This window comes from Jaculus jaculus, chromosome 1 (assembly GCF_020740685.1).
Source record: "Jaculus jaculus isolate mJacJac1 chromosome 1, mJacJac1.mat.Y.cur, whole genome shotgun sequence".
Taxonomy (NCBI): Eukaryota; Metazoa; Chordata; class Mammalia; order Rodentia; family Dipodidae; genus Jaculus; species Jaculus jaculus.
The window spans coordinates 244,185,239-244,209,302 of record NC_059102.1 but is presented as its reverse complement, the minus strand read 5'-3'; the positions used below and the strand labels follow the sequence as shown (position 1 = coordinate 244,209,302).

The window sequence follows — 24,064 nt, the reverse complement described above, 5'->3', positions numbered from 1 at the left end:
GTGCCAGGAGTCAGGGGAGCCAGCTCTAGAGTCAGCCCTTCCCAGTGTGCATGCCCTCAGCCGAGCACCCGTGTGCATGCTGAGGGTGAGCGTCGCGGCAGGGCAGAGGACCCAAGCCTGGTGCTCCTCGGGCATCTTTCTGCTCTGCTGCCAATGAGTGTTTTGGGGATGGTTATAACATCTAAGGGCAGCTGGCATTGGACATTCCAGTGTCCTCAGGGGCTCCTTCTTGGCTCAGCTTTGCTTAGGAGGCCTGCTGTTTGCTGGAATGCATGCAAGAATGCACACGTACCACAAGAGTGGCCAGTCCAGAGAGCTGCAGAAGGGAAGAACCAACCTCAAAGAGGGTTCGCTTATCCCCACACGGGGGGCTTGGAGGCCATGAGTGATCGCTCCTTCTTATTCCCACATGGGGGCTTGGAGGCCATGAGTGACCGCCCCTTCTTATTCCCACATGGGGGCTTGGAGGCCATGCGTAACCACTCCTTCTTGGTTCCACAGGTTGAAGACAGACCAGGAGCCTGGCCACGTCCCCCAGAGCAGCTATGCCCTTGATGGCTACACCAGTCCCCCCAGCAGGACTGAGGGCAGCTTCTCGGGTGTGGGTAAGTGCTTGCTTTAGGGAAGACTTTCCCTATGACAGCCAATGCCTGGACTCTCGGCACCACGGGGAAGAAGTGGCCTGGGCCTAGGGTCTATCTTTTTCCTTCCTTTCCTTTTTCTTCTTTTGTTTTTCAAGACAGGCTCTCACTGTGTTGCCCAGGCTGGCATCAAACTGTCTCAGCCTCCCAAGGGCTGAGATTTTACAGGTGTGTGTCATCAAACCCAGCCGAGGTCCACCTCTGGACAGGGAGACACTAGTCTAGTCCATGCACTGCCTTGGCAACTTTGTCCATGTTTAACTCAACCCAGGGTAAGGCTTTCAAATCTGGGAGCACTTTGGGGTTAGAATATGAAGGTGGTTGAGAGGGGTCAATGCTGTGTTTACCTAGTGCTCAGAGGCTTATGGAAATCTCTTGCATTTTTTAAAAAAATTATATTTTATTTGAGAGAGAAAGAGGTAGTGAGAGAGAGAGAGAGAGAGAGAGAATGGGTGCATCATGGCCTCCAGCCACTGCAAACAAACTCCAGATGCATGCACCCCCTTGTGCATCTGGCTTACATGGGTCCTGGGGAATTGAACTGGGGTCCTTTGGCTTTGCAGGCAAGCGCCTTAGCCACTAAGCCATCTTCTCCAGCCCTCTCTGTGTGTTTTTATCACATGAGAGAACATTACAAAAAGGTAACATGCTGGGAAAGTAGGAGCCAGATCCAAGCAAAGCCCATGTTCTAAATGAATGTGCTGACAGCCAGGAAGGCAGCCCAGAGCCACCTAGCTAGCTGTCTGATCACGATTTTTATATCAATCATTGTTTTATATTAATTATAACAGGCTATTCTGATTTATCCCCTCAACCCATTGCCGTGGAGACCCTCTTCAATGGGGTTATGGTATTCACTGTGGGGTCATGAAGACCTCAGTCAGTCCCTGTAGTGTGTGTGCGGGTGGGGGAGGGTAACTGTGCCTCAGGGTATTCCTATCCACTCTGTGGCTCTTACAATCTTTCCACCCCCTCTTCTGTAATGTTCCCTGAGTCATAGAGGCCTGTTGACAGTCTAATATAGTGCTCAATTCTTTGCAGCCTCTGGATTTCTGTTTTGATCACTGTGCTTGTCACCATCAACCTGGGGCTGGTTGTCAGGCTAGCAGTAAGAGCAGTGTTCATGTCGCCACTTCTTGTGCAGTTTCTCCTGGGCTGTGACAGATGTGGTAGAGGTTGCACATCTCATGGTGGGCAAGTCAGCTAGCTTGTCTTATTGATGGATCTTGGTTGTCTTCCATTTTTTCTGCCATCTACAAAAATAAAGCAGACTCTCCGAACAAAACTGAGAGCAGCTTGAGCTAAAGGGGAGTATGCAAATTTGAGTGATTTAAAGAAATTTTTTTGGTGTGCAAGTCCACTCTTCTCCAGAGAGCAGTGGGGCTTTTCTCTAGAGTCTATGAATTTCCTGACCATGGGATTCTGACTTGGTTTCCAGTACCAGATATGAGATATCTCCCACTGAGCAGGCCTCATGTCCAATCAGAGGACAGTTGGTTACGCGCAGAGGCTGCGTGCCACTCTTGCACAAGTGTGGACTTCTTCACCGGATGGCTGATTTCGGACTCTGTAGGGTCTCCTGCTTATTTGTGCTGTTGGTGACCATTTTCCTCCAGTGGTCCCATAAAGCTTCCCGGCACTATTGGGGTTAGCCAGGTATGGGCTAGTTTCCCTTTCAGTTCCAGCATGGTATTCCGATTCAGGGACCACTTTTAAAAAAAAGACAAACTTTATTTTTATTATTTGTGTGTGTGTGTGTGTGAGAGAGAGAGAGAGAGAAAGAGGCAGATATATATAGAGAGAATGAGAGCGCCAGGGCCTTCAGCTGCTGCAAACAAACTCCAAAAGCATGCACCACCATGTGCATCTGGCTTACGTGGGTCCTGGGGAATCAAACCTTGGCTTTGCAGGCATGCACCTTAACTGCTAAGCCATCTCTCCAGTCCTCAGGGACTACATTTTATATATATACATATATAAGTTTATTTATTTACTTGAGAGAGAAAGATGCAGAGAGAGAGAGAGAGAGAAACAGACAGAATGGGCGCACCAGGGCTTCCAGCCACTGCAGATGAACTCCAGATGCATGCATCCCCTTGTGCATCTGGCTTACATGGGTCCTGGAGAATCAAACTGGGATCCTTTGGCTTTGCAGGCAAGTGCCTTAACTGCTAATCCATCTCTCCAGCCCTCAGGGACCACCTTAACAGCCTACTTCCACACATATGCCCTTCTCTGTGTCAACCTATCATCAATTATATCACCCAGTACACTTACACTGTTAAGAGACCCAGAGAACTGAGATTGACCAAGAGGTTGCTTGAAAATCCAATTCAGTGATATTCGGCAAGGGTAGAGGCACTTTCCCAGCATTATCCTCAGAGCTCAGTGTCCCTGAATGAACACATTAGGAGTGAAATGAACAAGTGCCTTATGTACTATTGGCTAGTTCCTAAGAGGGTCACATTCTAAGCTCTTAGCAGCATTTAGGGTTGTGCGTTGGCTGACACTTTGAAGTCCCTCATGTGTACACCAGGGGCCCACCTGACTGCACACTGTAGGGATCAGCTTTCTTCTTCATGCTCTCAGGCCCAAAGACATTCTTTTCTAGCAAAATAATCCATTTGATTTTGTTTGTGGTGCTTGGGTGTTGAACCAGGACCCTGTGTATTGTGTTATATTACTAGTGCGCAATGAACTTGCTTTTGGAAAACCCCAAATTATCCAGAGGCTTGTTCTTACAGCTTCATCTCCATGCCCTGTTCTAGTGGGCAAAAGTGGAACTTAGAACACAGCCTGATCATGACATCATTTGGCACCAATGGCACACCATTCCACCTTCTCTATTCACTGATAAGTAGGTGGGCAGGTGTCCCTGACAGCCTATGAAGTGGCTCACCGCACTCACTTCTCATGGCAAGCCTCACAGTGGTCCTGAGCCAGGGTCTGGGCATTTACTGGGTAACCATCTCCTCCCACAACAAGTACATATGCAGGACAGCAGGGCACGGCGGAGGACAAAAGTAAACCAAATTTCACTGGCACTGACAAAACAACAGAATTAGAATGTGGTAACCAGGAAACTATGTGGAGCTCTATTTTTACATTTGCAGTTTTGTTAGTGTAATGGCTTCCTTATGTGTACACCACATTGTTAAGCTAATGATCTCCATCCACCTAACCAGACACTTGTTCCTAATTATGGTCCCCTGAGCTAGGAAGAAGACTTTTGCTTTTCATGTCTGCTGCAGACTGGCACTAGGAAGCCCCCCAGTTTGTCATCTGGAAGACCACCCTCACTGGCTAGATCTTAAGGTGTCTGCTAGGTCATAGGGTGGGTGATCCATGGGGAAGGGAGCAGGAAGCCTCGGAACTCTTGAAGTGAGTGTCACAGAGAGTAGTGAGAAGCACCAGCATCCTGCAAGATGCCCAGGGAGGGGTCAAGGTTCATGGGCTGCCTCCATGTAGTGCTCACTGGTTGTCATGGTGATCCATCTTTGAGGATCTACTGAGCTCTTTGTCAGGTTGCATGGTGAGAGATTTAGGATTTGTTTTCTTTGTCGGGGAGCCCACACTCTTCTGAGCCTGGAGACAACAAAAGAGAGGAAGAGAAGAGAAACCTGAAAGGTTCCATTCTGTTCCTTACTTTTACGCCAAAATGACTCAAAGCATGGCATGACTCACTTGTGCGTGTGTTCTTTTATTCAGTTAACAAGCCACCAGTGAGTGTTTACCTTGTGCCAAACACTGGACTGGACACTAGAAGATGAGTGAGACTTTGACCTACCTTCAAGGAGGTCACAGTTTAGGGACTCACTGGGAAAAGAATCTGTTGGAGCCCCCAAAGCCCTTCCCAATAATCTGACCTTACAGATCAACTGACTGGCTGTGCTAGGCATGCATAAAACAGGGTGCCCTAGGTTCTGCAGCATGAGAGGCAATGGGCTCATTGCCATTTCTTGTGGATGGAGAATTGAGTGCCTTGGAGAGTACCCCACACAGTTATTTCCCAGTTATTGATCAGGCTACTTCTGTGTCAATGTGTAGGGGACAGGAGACTTTCCTTGCCTGTCTGGAGTGAGCCAGCCGTCGAAATACTCACACGTCCTCTGCGAGCTGAGTTGAGCTCTCCCACTGAGGTCTTCCTCCGCTCTTCCTCTGTGATCCTCAGGGTGAGGAGGCAGGGCGGGGCCCTAGGAGGGGTAGAACAGGAGAAGGCTCGAAGAGCTTTCTCTGCCTTGTGCCATTTATTTACTTTTTCTGCCTGGAATAAAGTCCAAACAAACACTTTATAATCTTTACATAACAGGAAGAAAATTTTCCATGATGCCTTGCCACCGTGCGGGGCTATTGGTCTTCATACATCCCCAAAAGCTATCCACAGGCAGCTGTTCGTTCTTCCCCTGGAGCAAGCATCAGAGACGCCAGCCCACAGGTGTCTGTGAGCCTGCGCTGTCCTGGAGTCCGCCTGACTCAGACGAGCAGAGCCCCGCACCAGGCCCATCGGCTTGCACTCAGCGCTGGGGCCTGCCCTGCACAGACTCCCATCAGATCTTAATTTGGACAGGCAAGGAAGCCAGGGCTGGTTCTGTTGCATGCCCACATGTGTGAGGCTGTGTGCAGGACTGGGAAAGGTCGCCTCGGGGTTTACAGATTCCTTAATGACTTCCGCTTTGCGGCATGCTTGGAGGAGTGCTAAGTGGACGCAGAACGAAGGGGTCTTTTCTCATCATCCATGTGTCATGGAGGAACCAGCCAGAGCCTCTCCCTGCCTTTTTCTCACACAAGTGTTGATATCTATCTCTCTCTCTCTCTCTCTCTCCATATATATATATATGGATATATATATATATATATATATATATATATATATGGAGAGAGAGAGAGGCTGGGAGGGGCCTTGTACAGTTTGGTCTCCCACTGGGGTGGTTTTACTTCTCTTTCCCTTGTTGAGCTGACTCCACCGTTTAGCCAAAAATTCATGTCTTGTGGATGGAGGGCGGGGGCAGAGTCCTTATTCTGAGAAAGCGTGAACATCTGGTGTGCCCTGGGCTAGAGCGAGAGCAAGGTGTGGGCACTGTGCTCTCTGCGAGGGGGAGGAGGTTGTTCAGGGCTCACAGCCGCAGCCCTGTGGTGCAAGCACACAGCAAAGAGGACCCACAGAGCGAGTCCTAACGGACTCTGTAGACCGCTTGAACTTGGCCTTGTTTCCCTTGGGGAGCGATGAGCCTGCGTGGGGTTGATGGCGAGCCAGCAGGTGAATTGAAACCAAGGTCACTGTCCTCTCACTGCCCAGCACAAAACCCCATGGGAACGGTGACCACCGTCTGCTGAACACCTGCTATGTGCAGGCATATGCGCTTCTTACGCCAAGTCCTTCGTGACCATTTTGTGTGGCCAGTGGCCCCATTGCTGGCAGAGAGGCACAACCTCAGGCTCTGAAAACCCATCTGAAGACCTACAGCTGGGGGGGGGCTGTGCCAGGGTTTGAGCCTCTCGTCTGAAGGTCACGCCCTTCTTCTCTCGCCCCTTCCCATCTGCCACCACGGCTCGCAGTGGTAACTGCGCACTGTCCAAGCTCGGCTCGGTCGTCCTAAACCTCTGCCAAGTGGCGGGGAAAGAAATGGGGTCAGTGAGCCACAGTCCCAGCAGAGCCCAGGATGTCACTGGCATCTCTGTCACTCCAGACCCATGTCATTTCATGCTGACTTCACACTGCTATGTTCCCTGCCCTCTGGGGACTTCTAAGCCAAGATGAGCTTGATGTCCCAGCCAACCGTGGAGAGAGACATGCAGACAATTGACTAGAAAACAGAGCAAGTTCAGGGTGGTTGATATTTGCCATGCTTTAGGGCTGGAGGGGGTTTACACCTCAGCGTGGCAAAGGAGGCTACAGAGTGGCAGGGCTCTGGAGACTTTTTTTTTTTTTTTTGGTAAACAGAGCAGCCGTATGGGACCAAGGAGGCTTCCAGGAGTTGGGATGGGAGGGCAGAATACTTTGAGCAGCAGCTGACACTTATTGTGGCTTTTTGTAAAGCAGGCATTGTCATAAGCACACTTAATCCTTCCAACAACTGTGTGAAGGCTGGAACCTAACTCCCCTAGCTTGCTTCTCAGCTCCCTCCCTTGCCAGTTGTGGCTGAATAACTTATATAACCATCAGTGCCCCCCACCCTTTCCTTGGTTGTAATTGGAGTCATAAAGGTCCCTTGCTCAGCTGGTTGTGGTGGCTTACACCTGTGATCCCGGCACTTGGGAGGAGTGGTAAAGGCAGGAGGGTCAGGGGTTCAAAGCCATGCTTGGTTACAGAGTGAGTTCTAGGCCAGCCTAATACATGCGGCTCTGTCTCAATAGCCAGGCATGATGGCGCACGCCTTTAATCCCAGCACTCGGGAGGCAGAGGTAGGAGGATCTCTGTGAGTTCGAGGCCACCCTGAGACTCTATAGTGAATTCCAGGTCAGCCTGGGCTAGAGTGAGACCCTACCTCGAAAAACCAAAAACCAAAACAAAACAAAAAAAGCCAAATAAATTTTATATATATATATATAAAATTTAATATTATTATTAATTTAATTTAATTAAAATTTAATATTATTATTTAATAATAAATATATAAAAATAATATAAATATAAATAATAAATGCACTTTCTTCCACGGGTTTTGTGGCAATTTAATGCATCGCATGGGCAAAGTGCTTAGAAGGGAGGGAGCCTGGTATGTGGTAACTCTCAGTGTTCACTCAGTAGTGTTTGTTATCCAGTGATGTGCTATTCTTTTTTTTTTTAAAGTGATTTTATTTATTTCATAATGAGAGAGAGGCAGATAGAGAGAGAATGGGTGCACCAGAGCCTTCAACTGCTGTAAACAAACTCCAGATGAATGCACTACCTTGTGCATATGGCTTACGTGGGTCCTGGGGAACCGAACCCTAGGTCCTTTGGCTTCACAGGCAAACGCCTTAACTGCTAAGCCATCCCACCAGCCCAAAGTGCTATTCTTATCATGACCACTTTGAAGATGAGAAAACTGTGGCACAGATACCCCAAGGCGGTCCAGCCAGTATTTAAATCCAGGCAGCCAGTCTTCAGTGACCATGTCCTTAGCCGTGACCTCACTGGAGAGGAAGATGCGTGGCCGGGGAAAAGCAGTGGGACCAGTGTGACAGAGCCGACCACTGGGCGGGGCCTGAAGGAAGAGGCTAGAGAAGCAAGGTCAGCTGAGGCTCCCTGCTGAAGGGGCTTGAAATAGACTTGAGAGGGACCTGGGTTCCAAGGCTTTGGAGGGGCACGGGGAGCTAGTAGACGGAGTGACTCCTCATGACAGCGTTTGGCTGACAGTGGGATTTCTCTCTTAGGAGTGAATTGAACCCAGTGAGAGTTGTTTTAGTGATTATCAAGAACTGCAGAGTCATACCACCTGGAGCTCCTTCCCCATGGCTATCCCCATCAGGCACCCCCACTCTCCCAGACTGTTCCCATTCTACAAAGTGTGTGCGTGGTTCTATGTAGTGTTTCTAACTGTGAAAGTACAATGCATGGGGTTAGCAAGGCCTACCCTCCCAGTTATTTATTTATTTATTTATTTTGCTGTACTGAGAAGATCAAGGCCTGCCTACCCCTAGAAGAAAATTATACTCCTTGGCAACTTTTTTTTTTTTTACTTTTGGCTTTTTTCGGGGTAGGGTTTCACTCCAGCCCAGGCTGACCTGGAATTCACTATGGAGTCTCATGGTGATCCTCCCACCTCTGCCTCCCAAGTGCTGGGATTAAAGGCATGTGCCACCACACCCTGCTCTTGGAAACTTACATTAAGCACTTACCATGTGCTAGGTTCCATGCTTGGAGAAAACAGCCAAAGGTCTCCGCCCTGATGGGGTCTGTGAAGCAGTCCGGAGTGATGCAGCGTGCAGTCATGCAGCTGTCACGGAGCCCCGAGAAGCCTCGGTCCTGAAGTGTGTCTCCCACCCAGAAAGCAGAAGAGGACCCCTGGTCCCACGATACCCCCTGAATTCACAAGCAACAAGTCTGAGGGCAGTCTGCCTTCACCTTGAGTCCTTACTACTAGGAAGGATGAGTTGATGAATAAATGCCCCTCTGTGCGTTCCTGGAGAATGGCCACCCTCCTCCAATCCCTGTCTGTCCCTGAATGTGACTCCTTCCTGGCAGGTGACTGGAGTTTCACTCTCCTACCAGATATGAATTGCTTTTGATTTTCCCCGGAAAGCCCAGTCCGTTGTTCAGTTCTTTATATACTGCAAAGAGTTTCTGAGTGTCATGGGAGGTGTTGCAGTGTGGTTCGCATTGCTGGTAGAAATCACCCAACAAGAGTAGCTTCTGGGAAAAAGAGATTTATTTTGGCTTACAGGCTCGAGGGGAAGCTCCACAATGGCAGGGGAAAACGATGGCATGAGCAGAGGGTGGACATCACCCCCTGCCCAACATAAGATGGACCACAGCAACAGGAGGGTGTGCCAAACACTGGCATGGGGAAACTGGCTATAAAGCCCTTAAGCCCGCCCCCAACAACACACTCCCTCCAGGAGGCATTAATTCCCAAATATCCATCAGCTGGGAACCTAGCATTCAGAACACGTAAGCTTATGGGGGACACCTGTATCAAACCACCACAGGAGGTGACCAGGTTCCTAGTAATCTCCCAGGCTGGGCTGCAGCCTCACATGACCTCAGAGAGGCCATGCAGAGTACCACTTGCTAACCCTCCACCATAGTGACTTCCACTTTTATGGTCGCTCCAGGGAGCCTCACCTCAAGTGCCACCTGAAGACCTAGCGCTGTAGTCAGCTCCATGTTGCTGGGATGAACTTCCAAACAGACACAGTTGATGGGAAGAAGTGATGTATTTCAAGCTGACAGATCCAGGGGAAGTTCCATAGATGGCAGAAGTTGGCTCCCTTTCACAGACCCAAGCAGAGAGAAAAAATGCAGCAAGCAAAACACCAGACCAACACACACACACACACACACTCACACTCACACTCACACCCCTCCAAAAGCAGCACGCATCAGGGACCCAGGCAGAGCTTAATCCTCTCTATATACCTTTAGGCTGGAATTCAGATCCACTCCCAAATACACCTTTGGGCTGGATCCCAGGATCCCTTCCCTACCAACCGACACCTCCTCCAGCCAAGCTTTAATAAAACATCTGAGTCTATGGAGGACGCATATTCAAATTACCACACCTAGATTCCAGACCTCTGCCCTGCTAAGCAATGGCTGGCCAGCCCTCCTCATATCTCTGCACTAGTCTTTTTGGAAGGTCCAGGGAAGGCTGATAGCCTGTTTTGCAGAACCTAGAACATACCTTCCATACCCTATATGGCTCTTTGATAAGAGGATTAGGGTCTTCCATTGACAGCCCCCTAAGGCTGCCCAGTAAGCTCCAAGAGAGGCAGCTGAAGAGTGAGGTGACCCACAACAGCAAGAGACAAAGAGTGCTGTCCTTCATCTGTGCGTGGCACTGGGTGGTGGGAGCCTGGGACTTTAGAGAGAGCCGAAGGGAGCCGAAGGTCAGGGCCCCGGGTAGGACCAGTGAGTGGCAGTCTTCCACTCTAGAGCAGGCGAAGCTCTAGGAAAAGGGAAGAGTTAAGAAACGCTAGACCAACCCTTCTCTTAATCATTCTGCCACCACCATGGAGACCTGGAGAAGAAAATGAAGGCGTTCTTCAGTGTAAATGAAGATCAGGGAACTTGCGAGCAGGAGGAGAACTCAGCCCCGGTGGGCACGGAGGCAGAGCAGGTCTACACAAAGGCTGGGAGCTTCCTGCATTCCTCTTGCTGCAGAGATGGTCTGCATGGAGGCAGCCCAGGCCTGACAAGCTCGGAATGACAAGACCGGGCCCTGGGAAGGGGAAGTTCGCATCATGGCTCTGAAAGCCCCTCCCACCACACCGATGACCACTCTTTGCATTTGCAGAGCCAATTTGGTACGCCAAGTAATCGCCAGTGATTATTCTATAAAAGTCATTGAAGTATGCAACTATGGCATCCCTCTGTTGAGTTTGATGCCTCACTGAAAAGCTTAACAAAATCTCTAATGCAGCACAGAAGTGCCAACATGCCAATGAGAGAGAGCAGCCACCAAATGAGAGTGCCTTTCTGCCTGTGCCATGCCAGGCCAGGTTTTCCCAAGCCTGTTGTCCTGGCTGCGTCCCCTTAAGTAAAGCGGACTAAAGGTTGTTTGTGTTTTAGTTCATGCCATTATCTTTAACTATCTGGAGCCCAGTACCTCTTTAAGAACCTGACTGACAGTATTATGTGTCTTCAGCGCCATTACCAGAATGTTTGGCAAAACAACCTGAGCTGCTATAGGCCTTGTTTTTATTCTCATTTTGGGGATTTGCTTAGCCCACAGTGAAGCAATAGAATTTATTACAAATAAGTCAATTCTGCCCTGAGGGAAAATGTTGCATAAGATTAGCTCTAAGGTCTCACGGAGCCTTCTGACTCAGTGATGTGAAAATACCCAGGTCTGCATGGAGGCTCAGTTTGACTCTGGGTTGTATCATAACAAAAGATATGTGCTCACACAAGCAATCTGGGGGCCTCCACCTAACACATGGGCATAGTCACAAGCACATACTTCCTGCCTGGAGATCCCCATCTCATGCCCACAGTTGTCATGACAACCACTCTGGGCTGGTCTTGGTCCAAGGGCCTTATACCTGGGTGGTATAAAGCTCATGTGAAGCCCAGTGTGCAATGACCACTGCAGCTGTGTATATGGGGCAGTTGCCATGGCAACATATAGAACATAAACATGTGGGAAACATGTGGACATCTCCTGGGTTTCTTATTGGCCAGAGGAACAAGGAGATATGATTTTAAATTTTAGACAGTGTTCCAAATTAGATCTTTCTTTCTGCTTTTCCCTGATGGAATTCCAGGAGCAGAGTGAGTAGAGATTGCTCATCCTCTTTTTTTTTTTTTTTAAATTATTTATTTATTTGAGAGCGACAGACACAGAGAGAAAGACAGATAGAGGGAGAGAGAGAGAATGGGCGCGCCAGGGCTTCCAGCCTCTGCAAACGAACTCCAGACGCGTGCGCCCCCTTGTGCATCTGGCTAACGTGGGACCTGGGGAACCGAGCCTCGAACCGGGGTCCTTAGGCTTCACAGGCGCGCGCTTAACCGCTAAGCCATCTCTCCAGCCCTCATCCTCTTTTTTTATATATAATTTACTTTTTTATTTATGTATTTGACAGAGAAAGAAGGGGAGAGAGAAAGAGAATGAATGGGCGCACCAGGGCGTCCAGCCATTGCAAATGAATTCCAGGCGCATGCGTCCCCTGTGCATTTGGCTAACGTGGGTCCTGGGGAATTGAACCTGGATCCTTTGGCTTTGCAGGCAAATGCCTTAACTGCTAAGCCATCCCTCCAGCCCATTACTAATCCTCTTAATGCCAACCAATTCCTTACACACGTAGCTGGAGTAAAAGAGCACACAGACATTCTCTAAGGCCACATAGCAAGTCCAGAAGTGAACCTAGGACCTTCAAGACATGAGATTAGGGCAGACTCAAGGGTGGGGGGCTCAGGTTTGCAAGGACTGCCACATCCACTGGGAGTGAGCAGGACTCTAGGACCACAGGTCATAAGGCTGAGCCATGAAAGGACCTTAAATGGGGCTGCTGAGGAGTCAGTGACTGTCAGAACCGTGGCAAGACCTGTGGGCCCACAGTGAAAATCCATATCCTTTGAGCTCAGGAAATCTTTGTGGGGGAGGGGGATGGTGGCCGAAAGGGTATGCTAGGGACCTGCAGAGTCCACAGAAATGTGGACAACTTCACAGCAAAGCAAAGGTAGGAAGTAAGGGGGGAACAATCTAAGAGGACTTCCTGGAGGTGTAAGCATGCTGGAGTGTTCATGTTACATCACTGTGCCTGTTATTTGGGTTTACTACATTGTGCCAGGGAGCCTGGGTTGCGAAGGCATCTCACTTTCACTCACCCCTGTCTCCAGTGCATCTGAGCAGTGTAAAAGTTTGGGAACAGGAGCAAGTCTCATTACTGACTGTCTCAAGGTCACTGCCCTAAAGATAGGAAGTTTCCCTAGAAGGGGCAAGGACAGGGTCAGTAGTTTCCTCATGGCCCAGGGCTTTGGAGAAATGAGGAAAGATACTGCGGACACCATCCCCTAAGTCTGGCTTCTACTCCTCAGCCAGCTGTGCAGCGTCTCACCACAGGGCGCTGAGAGGTCACTGCTGTTTACAATCCCCACACATCTGTTCCAAGTCACGCATTCATTCATTTCACCAGTCGTCACTAACCAAATATTCCTGAGAACCCACTGTGTGCTTGGGGACTCTGATGCTTTGGAGAGCAAGTTCAACCAATGCCAGATTGTTGGGAAACACAAACAGTGCAGGCTGAACCATGGCTTCGGGTGTTAGAAAAGCCGTGAATTGTGTGAGCCGCAGAGCTGGGGGTGGCATCTTTAAAGAAAGGGTATCAGGCTGCAGGAAGAACCTGGGAAAGCTGGACTTGGCGGAACATCGTTTAATTTCGGCACCCAAGATAAACTGAGGCAGGAGGATTATGAGTTTAAGGCCAGCCTGGACAGAAAGACAAAAACAAAAACCATTTGAGTTGTCCAGGTCAAAACCTTGGGATATTCTTCAGCCGGTGTGGTGGCTCATGCCTTTAATCCCAGCACTGGGGAGGCAGGGGTAGGAGGATCACCATGTGTTCGAGGCCACCCTGAGACTGGATAGTGAATTCCAGGTCAGCCTGGGCTACAGTGAGACCCTACCTCAGAAAACCAAGACCAAACCAAACCAAAACAAAACAAAAAAAACCTTGGGATATTCTTGATCTATAAACACCCACATCTGGCACACCAGCAAATTCTAATGGTTTCAAAGTATATCCTAGCCCTAGTGCTATCCCTGTTGGTGAGGCTCCCAAAGCCATGTGGTGGGTTCTTAGCCCTTCTCCCAGATCCTGGCTGTGGGCACAGAAGGGCACTGCTTGTCCCTACTCTTGTTTTTAGTCCTACAACCAACCTCGGACTCCTCTGTTTACAACGCTCTCCCTCACACCCCTTTCCTCCAAGGTCACCTTTCAAGGTCATAAGGGTAGAAACAGCCTAGCCCTCCATTCCCCTTCCCCTCTCTGCTACTGCCCTCCCCCAGCTCTCCTAACCTCATCTCCATGGGCAGAGGGCCCCAACTCTCCCATGGATTCCCTGGCTTATATTGTTTCCAACCACAGGGGTGTGAGAGTGTAAAAAAATCCCACAGCACGCCTTTCCTTGGCCCTGGGCCTACGTCTTCATTCCTCAAATTGCTCTAAGTTATCAGTCAACAGATGTGGTCAAGTCACCCATTCGACATTCAGTCCAGACATTACCAATGTCTCTGGAGGGAGAAAAGTAAGGTGACAAGTCTGACTCTAGGAAGCTAGAGCTTGAAGACACCCATGATTCAGAGCCTGGTGGGAACTGGCTGGAGCCAGCCCTGGTAGAAGGTTACTGACCTCACCAGCACCCCTTCTCTGCCCAGCCCTCACCCTGCACTTCCTTGCTGATCACTGGTCTCTGCCTGTGCCATGAATGAAGTATTGCAGGCCTGCCATTTTCACAGGGTGGGGAAGGGGAAAATGGCCGGGCAGGAGGGGCTTAGGGTTGGTCTAGGGGGATACTGTGGCGGGGCAGATCCCCTCTTTCCAGTAATCACTGAAGGAAATGCTCTGTTCATGTCGACTTTATCGACTGGTGCTGCAATGGCTGTTGCCACGGCAGCAGAGCATTCCCACTGCAGAAGAGGAAACTGAGGGGATAGGAGAGGAAATCAAAAAAAGAGTGAGATAGAGGGAAAAGTCGAATTAGGGAGCTGTGGAACATTCCAAGCTGCCAAGAGACTGTTTAAAGGGACCACTACCTGCCTATGGCAAGATCCTTTCGAGAGTGACAGAGGGAAGACTGCCACTGAATTAGCTCATGGGGTGTGCATAGACACTCTTTTCCTGACAGCTGATGTGTTATCTGGGAAGGAGGGAGGGAGGGGACTGTCTTCTGATAAGAACAGATACCAACTCACTTTAGCCAAAAGGATGCGAAGCGATCTTACCTTTCTTATGGAATATCTTCTCAAAGGAAGTAGAGTATCAGGGGCTGTTTACCGAGGGAAGGAAAAGGACTTGGGATTTGGGGAATATGATATCCCATGAGAGGAGGCACAGAGGAACAAAGAAGTTACAGAGAAGAGGAAGGACTAGGCTGACACAGGATCAAATGAGGGAGGGCGACAACCAGGGCGGAAGGAAGGTCAGACCTCAGGGGCTGTGGGCATCCGGTGCCAAATAAGTACAGGTGGACAGAGCAGCATATAGGAGAGTGTTTCACAATAACAGCAAAGACTTTAACCTAAGACATGGATACCCGAGATGAGGCCAGATTAAGCCAGGGAAGAGAGCAGCAGGTTTTGCCTGAAGCATAGACGTGGGTGGATGGGTCACAGTGGACGCAGTATTGTTCAGCCAGGATGGTAACTCTCTCACTGATTTCCTATACTAAAAAGGCAATAGATTGATAATGCAAGGATACAGTCTACCAACAACAAACAAATAACCTGGTAAGGCAGTCCAGGAGTGTCCTTGCATTCCCAAAGGAAGTGAGGTTCCCTAAGGAAATCTTGTGTAAATTACAGAATAACAGATCAGTAAGGATGAGGACTTTAGAAATGATGGTTTGTTGATAACCCCAGCACTTAGGACACTGAGGATGAGTGGATCTTGAGTTCCATGTCAGCCTAAAATATGTAGAAATACCCCATAAAGACAAAGAAAAGTGAGAGTTTGTGATATTATCATAAGTGGCCTCAGCTGTGCATGGTGGTGCACGCCTTTAGTCCCAGCACTTGGGTGGCAGAGGTAGGAGGATCATTGTGAGTTCGAGGCCACCCTGAGACTACATAGTGAAGTCAAGGTCAGCCTGAGCTAGAGGGATACCCTCCCTCAAAAATCCCCCCCAAAAAAGAACGTGGCCTGTGAGATTGGGAGGGGCCTGACCTCTTGCTTGACCTGGGGCGTTATGTCTGGGTGTAAGCATGAGTGATCACTCACACGCCCCTCGACTGGCCTCACCCTCAGAGCACTCTGCGTCCCTGGCCACGTTCTGGTGTGATGCCACTTGATACCACTTACATCCCTATAACCAACTTGGAACTGCTTGTCATTTTTTTTCACATGGATTCACAAATCCTGGCTCCACCTCTGGTTTTTCTAGGGTTTGCCTTACAATCTCGGCCACAGGACCACTGGTGAATTTCTGCACCCAGCTAGTTCCCTTCTCCTCCTCTGAGGCAGTGTCTCTTCACATTCCTCTAATTAGAACACACACACACACCCATGGCCTGTCTGTCTCCCCGTGATGAATGTGTGTGACATTACATTTTCACAGGGACAGGGCTATTATTTCCCTAAGCCTCATATTATCTGCCTTATGTTCTCTGCCTGACATTGAGCTCCTTGAGGGCGGAATCTCCATCTTTCTCTGGATCTTTAAGGTCAGCAAAGGGTCTGTGCTAGGTACATCCTGTCTACTATGATCTGTTTGAAATATCTCCATCTGGCCCCAGGATTGTGAAAGACAGGGAGTCTTGGGCTAGTGTCAGGACCCAGCACCCAGCATTCAGATCAATTTAACAGACACAGCTGCCACACTTGCTCTGGGTTAGTATGGAGAGAGACAGTTTGGCCACTGGTGGGGAGGGGCATGAATAAATAAATCCAGGATGTTTTCAAGGGTCTCTCCAGCCCAGCTTCAGCTCTGGCAGCCAAGGGACCTATGCTAAGTCCCCTCCTGAGTCCCTAGGCTTGACATAAGGCTTAAGGATTCCAGAGCACTTTGATATTATAACCACTTTAAGAGAGACAAGGAGCCAGAGGGGTTCAATGTCTTTGACAAGGTCATGCACTCAACAGGAGTAGGAACTCAGCCCCTTGATCCTAGGGTTTAGCCTCTTCCTCTAAGGCTCTCAGCCTCCTTCCCTGTCAACCCTGGGCCCTGTTTCTCCAAACCACCCTGTCCTACGCCATGGCTTGGGAGGGCCACCTTGTGCTTTAGACATTGAAAGTAAGAGGAGGGTTTCCTGGAGGAAACCTAGGACGCTTTGCCGAAGAGACAGGGAGCACAGTCCCAGTTCTACCATCATCTCTCCCAGCCCCACAGCACCACTCACCCTCCTGTATCCCAAGATGCCCTCTCTCACTTCCCTATACCTGAACCTCCACGTCTCCAACGACGCTTTCTCCTGAATGCGGCAGGGGACCACGTCTGCGCCCAGAGCGAGAACTGGTGGGCTGCTTTCTGTCCCCAAGCCCCCACCTCCACTCGATCGCCCCCAAGCTGGGCTCGCAGATACCTCCCCCTCCCGAGCCAGAAATAGGCACTCTCCCCCCCCCCCACTGCCCTCCCTTCGAGCACACTCCTCCCTCTCCTCTTGTTTGCTCCCCGCCTTTCCCTCCCCTCCTTCCCGGGCTCGGAGCTGCAGCCCGCAGCCTCGGCTGGATGGAGCTGGAGGGCGGAGTGTGGCGAGGGCGCTGCCCCGCACTGCACGGCCCGCAGCACCGACCCGCCGGCTGCGGGGCGGCGATCCCAGGCACCGCAGCGCCTGCGGGCATCGATGCTGCCGCGGGGGCGTGGGGGGGGCTTCCTTTGACTGATTGAAAAAAAAAATTTAATTTGTATTCTCTCCGCCCCGCCCCTTTTCCTCGGACCCCGCCCCAACGCCCTGCAATTTCCTCGCTCCTTCCTTTCCTTCCTTGCGTTTCTTTCCCCTGCGCCCTCGTCTCGCTCCCTGGCTCTCTCTCTGTCTCTCCCCTACCTCTTCCCCTTCTTCCGCGGTTCCTTCCGTCCTTTCTCATCCTCCCCCCCCCACCCCCTCCTGCGCCGCCCCCTCCTCCCGGCGCTCCCGCCCCCTCCCCCGCCCCGTGCCTGCAGACGCGCGGATCGTCCATGCGCTCCTCGCGGGCAGCAGGATGCTGGGCAGCGGCGTCAAGAGCGCGCAGCCCGAGGTGGAGCTGAGCGGCGGCGGCGGCGGCGACGAGGGCGCGGACGAGCCGCGGGGAGCCAGCAGGAAGGCGGCCGCGGCGGCGGCGGCGGACGGCAGGGGAGGCATGCTGCCCAAGCGCGCCAAGGCGGCGGGCGGCGGCGGCGGCAGCGGCATGGCCAAGGCTAGCGCAGCCGAGCTGAAGGTCTTCAAGTCCGGCAGCGTGGACAGCCGTATCCCCGGAGGGCTGCCGACCTCCAACCTGCGCAAACAGAAGTCGCTCACCAACCTCTCGTTCCTCACGGACTCGGAGAAGAAGCTGCAGCTGTACGAGCCCGAGTGGAGCGATGATATGGCCAAGGCCCCCAAAGGTCTGAGCAAGATGGGGCCCAAGGGCCGCGAGACTCCGCTCATGTCCAAGACGCTGTCCAAGTCCGAGCACTCGCTCTTTCAGGCCAAGAGCGGTCCGGCGGGCGGTGCCAAGACCCCGCTGGCCCCGCTAGCTCCCAGCCTGGGCAAACCGAGCCGGATCCCCCGCGGACCCTATGCGGAGGTCAAGCCTCTCAGCAAGGCGCCGGAGGCGGCGGTGAGCGACGACGGCAAATCGGATGATGAGTTGCTCTCCAGCAAGGCCAAGGCTCAAAAGAGCTCGGGACCCGTGCCCTCTGCCAAGGGCCAGGAGGAGCGTGCCTTCCTCAAGGTGGATCCTGAGCTCGTGGTGACCGTGCTGGGCGACCTGGAGCAGCTGCTCTTCAGCCAGATGCTGGGTAAGTCCTGCCGCCCCGCCCCACCCCGCCCCTGGCTTTCTCCTGGACAGCTGCTGGGAGAGGTGGGGATGGTGAAGCTTCCTCCAGTTTCCCCCTCGGGAGGGTTCTCCTGATCGCTGATCAGGTTAGGAGGGGCGTTAAGCCCAGATGTGCAGAGCTGGCCCAACCTCCAGCTGAGTCTGGTTAAAAGTGTGTTTTAAAGATGTGACTGGGCGGGAGCCGGGGGCTTCTGCTCTAACCTGCCTGAAAGGAGGCTGGAAAAATGGGGTTGCAGGGCTTGGGTTCTCTGAAATAGAACCATTAGCTCCATTGAATGTTGAAGTCCAGAGTCCTAATATGGCAAAATGTGTACTGGTGGAGATAATCAATTGTGGAGTAGTCTGCGCTGGACTAGGCTAGCACCCAGCATTGCTGGGGGGGCGGGGGCTGTTGGTGAGAGCCTGCATCTAGAGCACAGATGTGGGGAGACCAGATGTGAGGGCCCGTTGGCCCTGGAGCAGAGCTGAGGCTCCACTTCCTTTGTGGATCCTGGGTGGGGAGCTCGAGTCGGATTTCCCGGGTGTGAGGGTTCTGGCAAGGAGAAGCGTTTGGGGCCAGGGGGTGGGCGAGCAGCCAGCTGCGAGCATCTGGATGCGAGTCCTCTTCCTCAGCTCCGGCTCTTTCGCAACCGCCCCCCTCCCGCCCCCCGATCTTTTAGGAAAAGGTCTGGTCTTTTATGCAGCGATTTCGGTCTTTGCCCTTTGGCTAATAGAAGCCAAGCAGGCGGGAAGGGAGGAACAAAGCTTGCTCGGGTGGAGGAAGCTCCAGAGCAGCTCCATTGTTCTCCGTGTCTAGGCAAAAAAACCCCGGAGCCGGCCGGGGAACTGCGCTCGTTTTCCCTAGAGCCCCTGTCCCTAGGCAGGAATAGCTCTAGCGTGTGCCGGATGCTGGCTGCGGTGCCTAGAAGCCTGCACCGGCCATGCTGGGGCCTCGGAAGGTGGGAGGCGGGGTCTGGAGCTTGGCTAGGTGGACTTGTTGCAGTGGCTGAGATGCGGGTCCTCGGGAGCCGGCGCCCAAGGACCCTATCGTCCTGGGTACCCTGCAAGCTGCCCGCCCCTCTGGGGGCTGGGGAGGGGCGTGTCGTGAGTGTGTGAAGGGGCGGGGCTCAGTGGCTAGTGGCTGGCGGAGTGATCCACTGGGTAGAGGTCGACGGGGGGAGCTGGTCCGGCGATTGCTAAGCCGAAGTAGATTTGTTCAGCCTGCTGCAGTCTTCCTGAGGCCTCCCTGCCCCCTTTGTGGGCCAGGGAGAGGGTCTCATGAGGAGGGACAGGGATCCTGCCTACCCTCATGTAGGAGGCTGCAGATGCGTTTTTGCAGAGGCTATCGGGAGCTTGAGCAAGGGCAAAAGGAGAAAGAGGCTTGTCCCTCAAGAGCGCCTCCTGGGAGCCACCTGGTCAGTGAAAAGGAGGCATAGCCACGTGGAGCGTGCAGAAAATGCCACTCTCTGCTCTGCGCCTGTTGAGCCTGTCAGACGCCTTGCCCTCGAGGAACTTACAATCCAGTGGAGCAAGACAGACAAAAAGGGAAACATAAAATAATTCCAGGCACTGAGGAGGGCTGTGAAAAACCGGAACTGAACCGTGTTTTTAGACAGAGACTGGGGAAGTAAGGCTTGGCTTGCTGGAGGCCGTTCTATAAAGGAGGTCATTGAATTGTAAGTGAGAGACAGGGTTGAACGGGGACTTAAGGGATGGAAGGAGAAAGAACCTTCCTTCTGGGTTCCTTGGGCAGGGGAAGAGAGGAGGATGGTGGTGGCCGGGAATAGCAGAGGGCACCTCCCCAGCTATTTTCAAGGTCAGGCTTCCTCTGTTTGGGGTGACTTAGCCAATCTGTCCCTCCCCAGTCAAAGCATTTCCCACGCTGCCCCCTTAAGCCTTTTGGTTGCTTCTGGAGAGAGGTCACCACAGAAACTGACAGATGGTCCAAGAGCTGGCTGGGGACAGCAGAGGAAGAGGGGCTGAGCTTCCTTATTCCTGCTGGGAAGTTGTCATTTCCTGAAGCACGTTGCCAACCAGGGGAGCACTCAGCAGCCATAGTGTGACCGAGGAGGGGCAGCTCTTCCCTTTCCAGCTGGGGAGATGCAGGCTGGCAGGATTGGGGCCTGTCACCTGAGAGCTGAGGTGGCAGGGGCAATGCACTTCCTCTTGAGTCCTCAGTCGCAGCTCCTCCTAGGTCTGACTCCGAGGAGAGAGTCTGCAAGCGCAGAGGGGCCTGATGAAGGTGGTGTCCGCTGAGCGCACTAGACCGTCTCCGGCTGAGAGGTCCAAAGCAGGGCGGAGTGGGTCCGGGCCCATAGCACGCAGTACTTCACATCCGATGGCTGGGGTCCAGCTGGTGACAGTAGGCGAAGCTTTCTCCTGTGTGAAGGAGAGTGTACCCACCAGGTAGAGGTGAGGGCTACAGTAGAGTTGAGCAGCATCCCAGGGTCAGTCAGTGCAGGTGTGCCCAGTGTCCGCTGGAGACAGCCTAATGGCCTCTGAGACGAATACTGATATGATGCCTCTCCTGGATGAAGACATGTCCCTACCCATTAGGCCCAATGTCAACTCAGGCTCCCTCATACCTTCTCAGGCCCATGAAGCGGCTAAGGTGTAACTTCTGAGGCAGAGACTAGGCAGAGGTGAAGGCAGCCCCAAATAAGAGCCTTCCTGGAATAAAGGGGAAAAACTGAAACCTAAGCATCCTTTTCCCAGTCGTCAGCTGGGGCCCAGATGGTCTAGTCAGGTTCCCTGTCCCTTCCCTAACCTTGGAAGCTGCCAAATAACTAGGGCCCCACTGGGAAACACTAAAATCTTTGGAGCCTGCAGGTGGGAAGGAAATTGGCCACTTCCAATAATCAGACATCTTTAGACTTTGGCTTCTGGAGGAAGGCCCCAGGGGCTGGGGCTGGACAGAAAGTAGTGTTCCTGATTTCTCTGTCTAGAGGTTCTAAGCTCCAGATCCTCCTCTGAGGCTCGTTCCCTATGTGTGAGTGGAAGACACGCTCCCCTGGCTAGTGGTAGGAGTGGTGAGTCCATGTTGGAACGTCCCAGGTGGTTAAAGAGCACCTATATTCACATAGACAATCCAATACTACAGTAATGTCCCAAATTACACCTCCTCTTCACTAGCCGTAGTCTTAAAGATTTCAGTCAAAGACAGTCTAGGGCTGGAGAAATGGCCTCACAGCTAAGGCACTTGCCTGCAAAGCCTAATGACCTAAGTTCGATTCACCAGTACCCACATAAAACCAGATGCTCAAAAGTGGCACATGCATCTGGAGTTCATTTGCAGCAGTTGGGGGCTCTGGTGTGCCCATTCTCTCTGCCTCTCTTCTCTCTCTCTCTCTTTGCTTGCAAATAAATAGATTAATTAATTTAAAAAAACCAAGTCAGTCTATTGGCCCAAACATCTAGCTTTTTCACAGCCCTCCAGGATAAAAGGACAAAGAGGAGTAGTTAAAAAGACCCAAGGTTGGAGTACGAAGGAACCCAGGAACTTGGAATACTTAATCCTGCTTCCTCACAGAAGATATCTGGTATGGATGGAGGGGTTACCATGACAACAGAAGAGTTAGGCCAAACAGAATTGAGGAAGAAAGGCAAGAAGCTAGGCCTTTTTAAAACACTGGTTGCTACTGGGGCTTTTTGGAGAGAAGTGCAGGAAGAAGATTGCTCCAGAGGACGTGCTCTGGAAGCTCTGGGTACTGGAGGATGAACTGTCTTCACTTTGCCCTTTTTGTTCAATACCTTGTGTGTGTGTTATGTGTAAAGATGTGAATTCTCCAGAGAGCTGCTGCCTAAAGCACACAGGTCTGTGTGTAAGCTCTCCAGCGCCCAGCACAGAGTTTCCAGCCAGAGCCATGCCTGGTTCTTCCAGGGCTTCCTGAGGTCTGCAAGGACAGAGGGCTTCTTCCCTTCTACCTGGGCAGTAGCTGTTGAGCCAGAGAGGACTTATGGGATCTCAAGCTGACGGGATTGTGGAAGGGTGAAGAATGTAGATACTGAGGAGCAGAAGCTTGCACAAAACCTCCAGGCCCGAGATCTCCTTCCTTCCTTTGAGGAAACCATTTTTTTTTTTTTTTTTTTTTTTTTTTGGTTTTCTGAGGTAGGGTCTCACTGTAGCCCAGGCTGACCTGGAATTCACTATGTAGTCTCAGGGTGGCCTCGAACTCATAGTGATCCTCCTACTTCTGCCTCCCGAATGCTGGGATAAAAGGCATGCTCCACACGCCTGGCTAGGAAACCATTTCTTTTCCTACCATGTCCAGGATGTTTTCTTCCAAGGTGAGACTTGGCTCCCACCCAAGGGGGTGGGCTAGAGGTTCTGTTCCTCTGTTCTTGGCATTGCCTTGTCCTGATTCCTATGGCCAAAGCTGGTCTCCTCACAAGACAGCCTGGGCTCTGCTTCTCAGAGTTACACATGGGTGGATGAACAGACCTTAGGGTCAGGCCCTCTGATCTGAGCACAAGGTCCTGATGGAGCGGAAGTGCCCAGAGCTGTTCTTGTTCCCCAAAGGATGTCCTGGAATGATGTCCTTTCCTATCACTGGGTGGCTCCAAGACCAGGCCACATTGAATGGCACCAAGTCATCTAGGATCCCCAAGAGTGTTTCCTGATCCTTCCCTCTTTTTCCCACCCCCCTCCAGCTCCCTGCCCAGTCTGCTTCCCGGGGCTGTAATAAGCTGCTTACACAAGCGCTTCCTCCTATGCTAACTTCTCATCTTGCCCTTCCCTCTATACACATATCCACCTCTCCAACCTGTGACTCCAGGGCGAATGGTGCAGGAAGTTTTCTGGAGCTCAAGGGAGAACTGGTCCTACACTGACCAGGTCCAGCAGAATCACCAGGGGTCCACCACTGCCGTGCAGCACCCTGCTGCCGAGCCGTCTATGCAGCATGCTGCAGTGAATCCCTGGACAGGCGGTGAGAAATAAGCCCCTCCTCTCTGCAGAGTGTTTGCCTCTCTCAGCCTTGCTCTGGGATTTCATGGAAAGGAAGAGTAGAAATTGTCTAGATGAGCCACCCACTGAAAGCTGAAACTAATCGCTCTATGGCATCCTAGGCAGGTGGGTGTTCTGTTTACACGCTCCTTGTAACAGAGAGCTCACTACCTTATTTTCCTGGAAAGTGTTCTTTATTGGAAAGCTCTTTTTTTGTTGAGCCAAGATTCTTTCTGAGAATTTCCACCATGGTTCACATTTGCCTTTTGGATCCTTACCGATCCTTTCACACATTTCTTATATTTTAGATCAGACTGGTGAAGGAGGGAAGAGCTCTGTGGGATTAGAACTCCCACAGCTGCAGTTCTCAGGTCTTGGGTTCTTATCTACCTTACCAAAGAACTGAGAATACAGACTCATGGGAAGGGGACGTTCTGACATTTATTTTTAGGGCGAGCTAGGAGGGAAAGCAAAAGCAGAAAAACCCAAGCAAAAAGAAATTCCCAACCAGGCTGGGACTGGGGAGGGGAGGTCGAGAAGATTTCCCGTCACCTAAGGAAGAAGGATAGGGGCTAATAGAGCGCAGAAGAGAGAGCTAAGAAAGGTCTGGGAGCTCTTCTCACTTCTTCGCCATCGTGGTTCGGTGCCATCACCTGATATCTCACCATGTCTTCTCATAAGA

General features: G+C 51.5%; 1 protein-coding gene across 5 annotated transcripts in view; it reads left to right on the top strand.

The window, feature by feature from the left end:
• The window catches only part of Nav1 (neuron navigator 1), a 204,140-nt gene that overhangs the window by 5,910 nt on the left and 174,166 nt on the right, over positions 1 to 24,064 (top strand). For 3 of the 5 annotated variants that reach the window (XM_045152017.1, XM_045152013.1, XM_004670693.2), the window contains exons 2-3: positions 502 to 605; positions 17,605 to 18,420. In XM_045152017.1, coding sequence (XP_045007952.1) covers positions 502 to 605; positions 17,605 to 18,420 — 920 coding nt within the window. Of the gene's footprint in view, positions 1 to 501; positions 606 to 17,604; positions 18,421 to 24,064 lie in introns of those variants that run through there. The other 2 variants (XM_045152035.1, XM_045152026.1) reach the window with 1 other exon arrangement.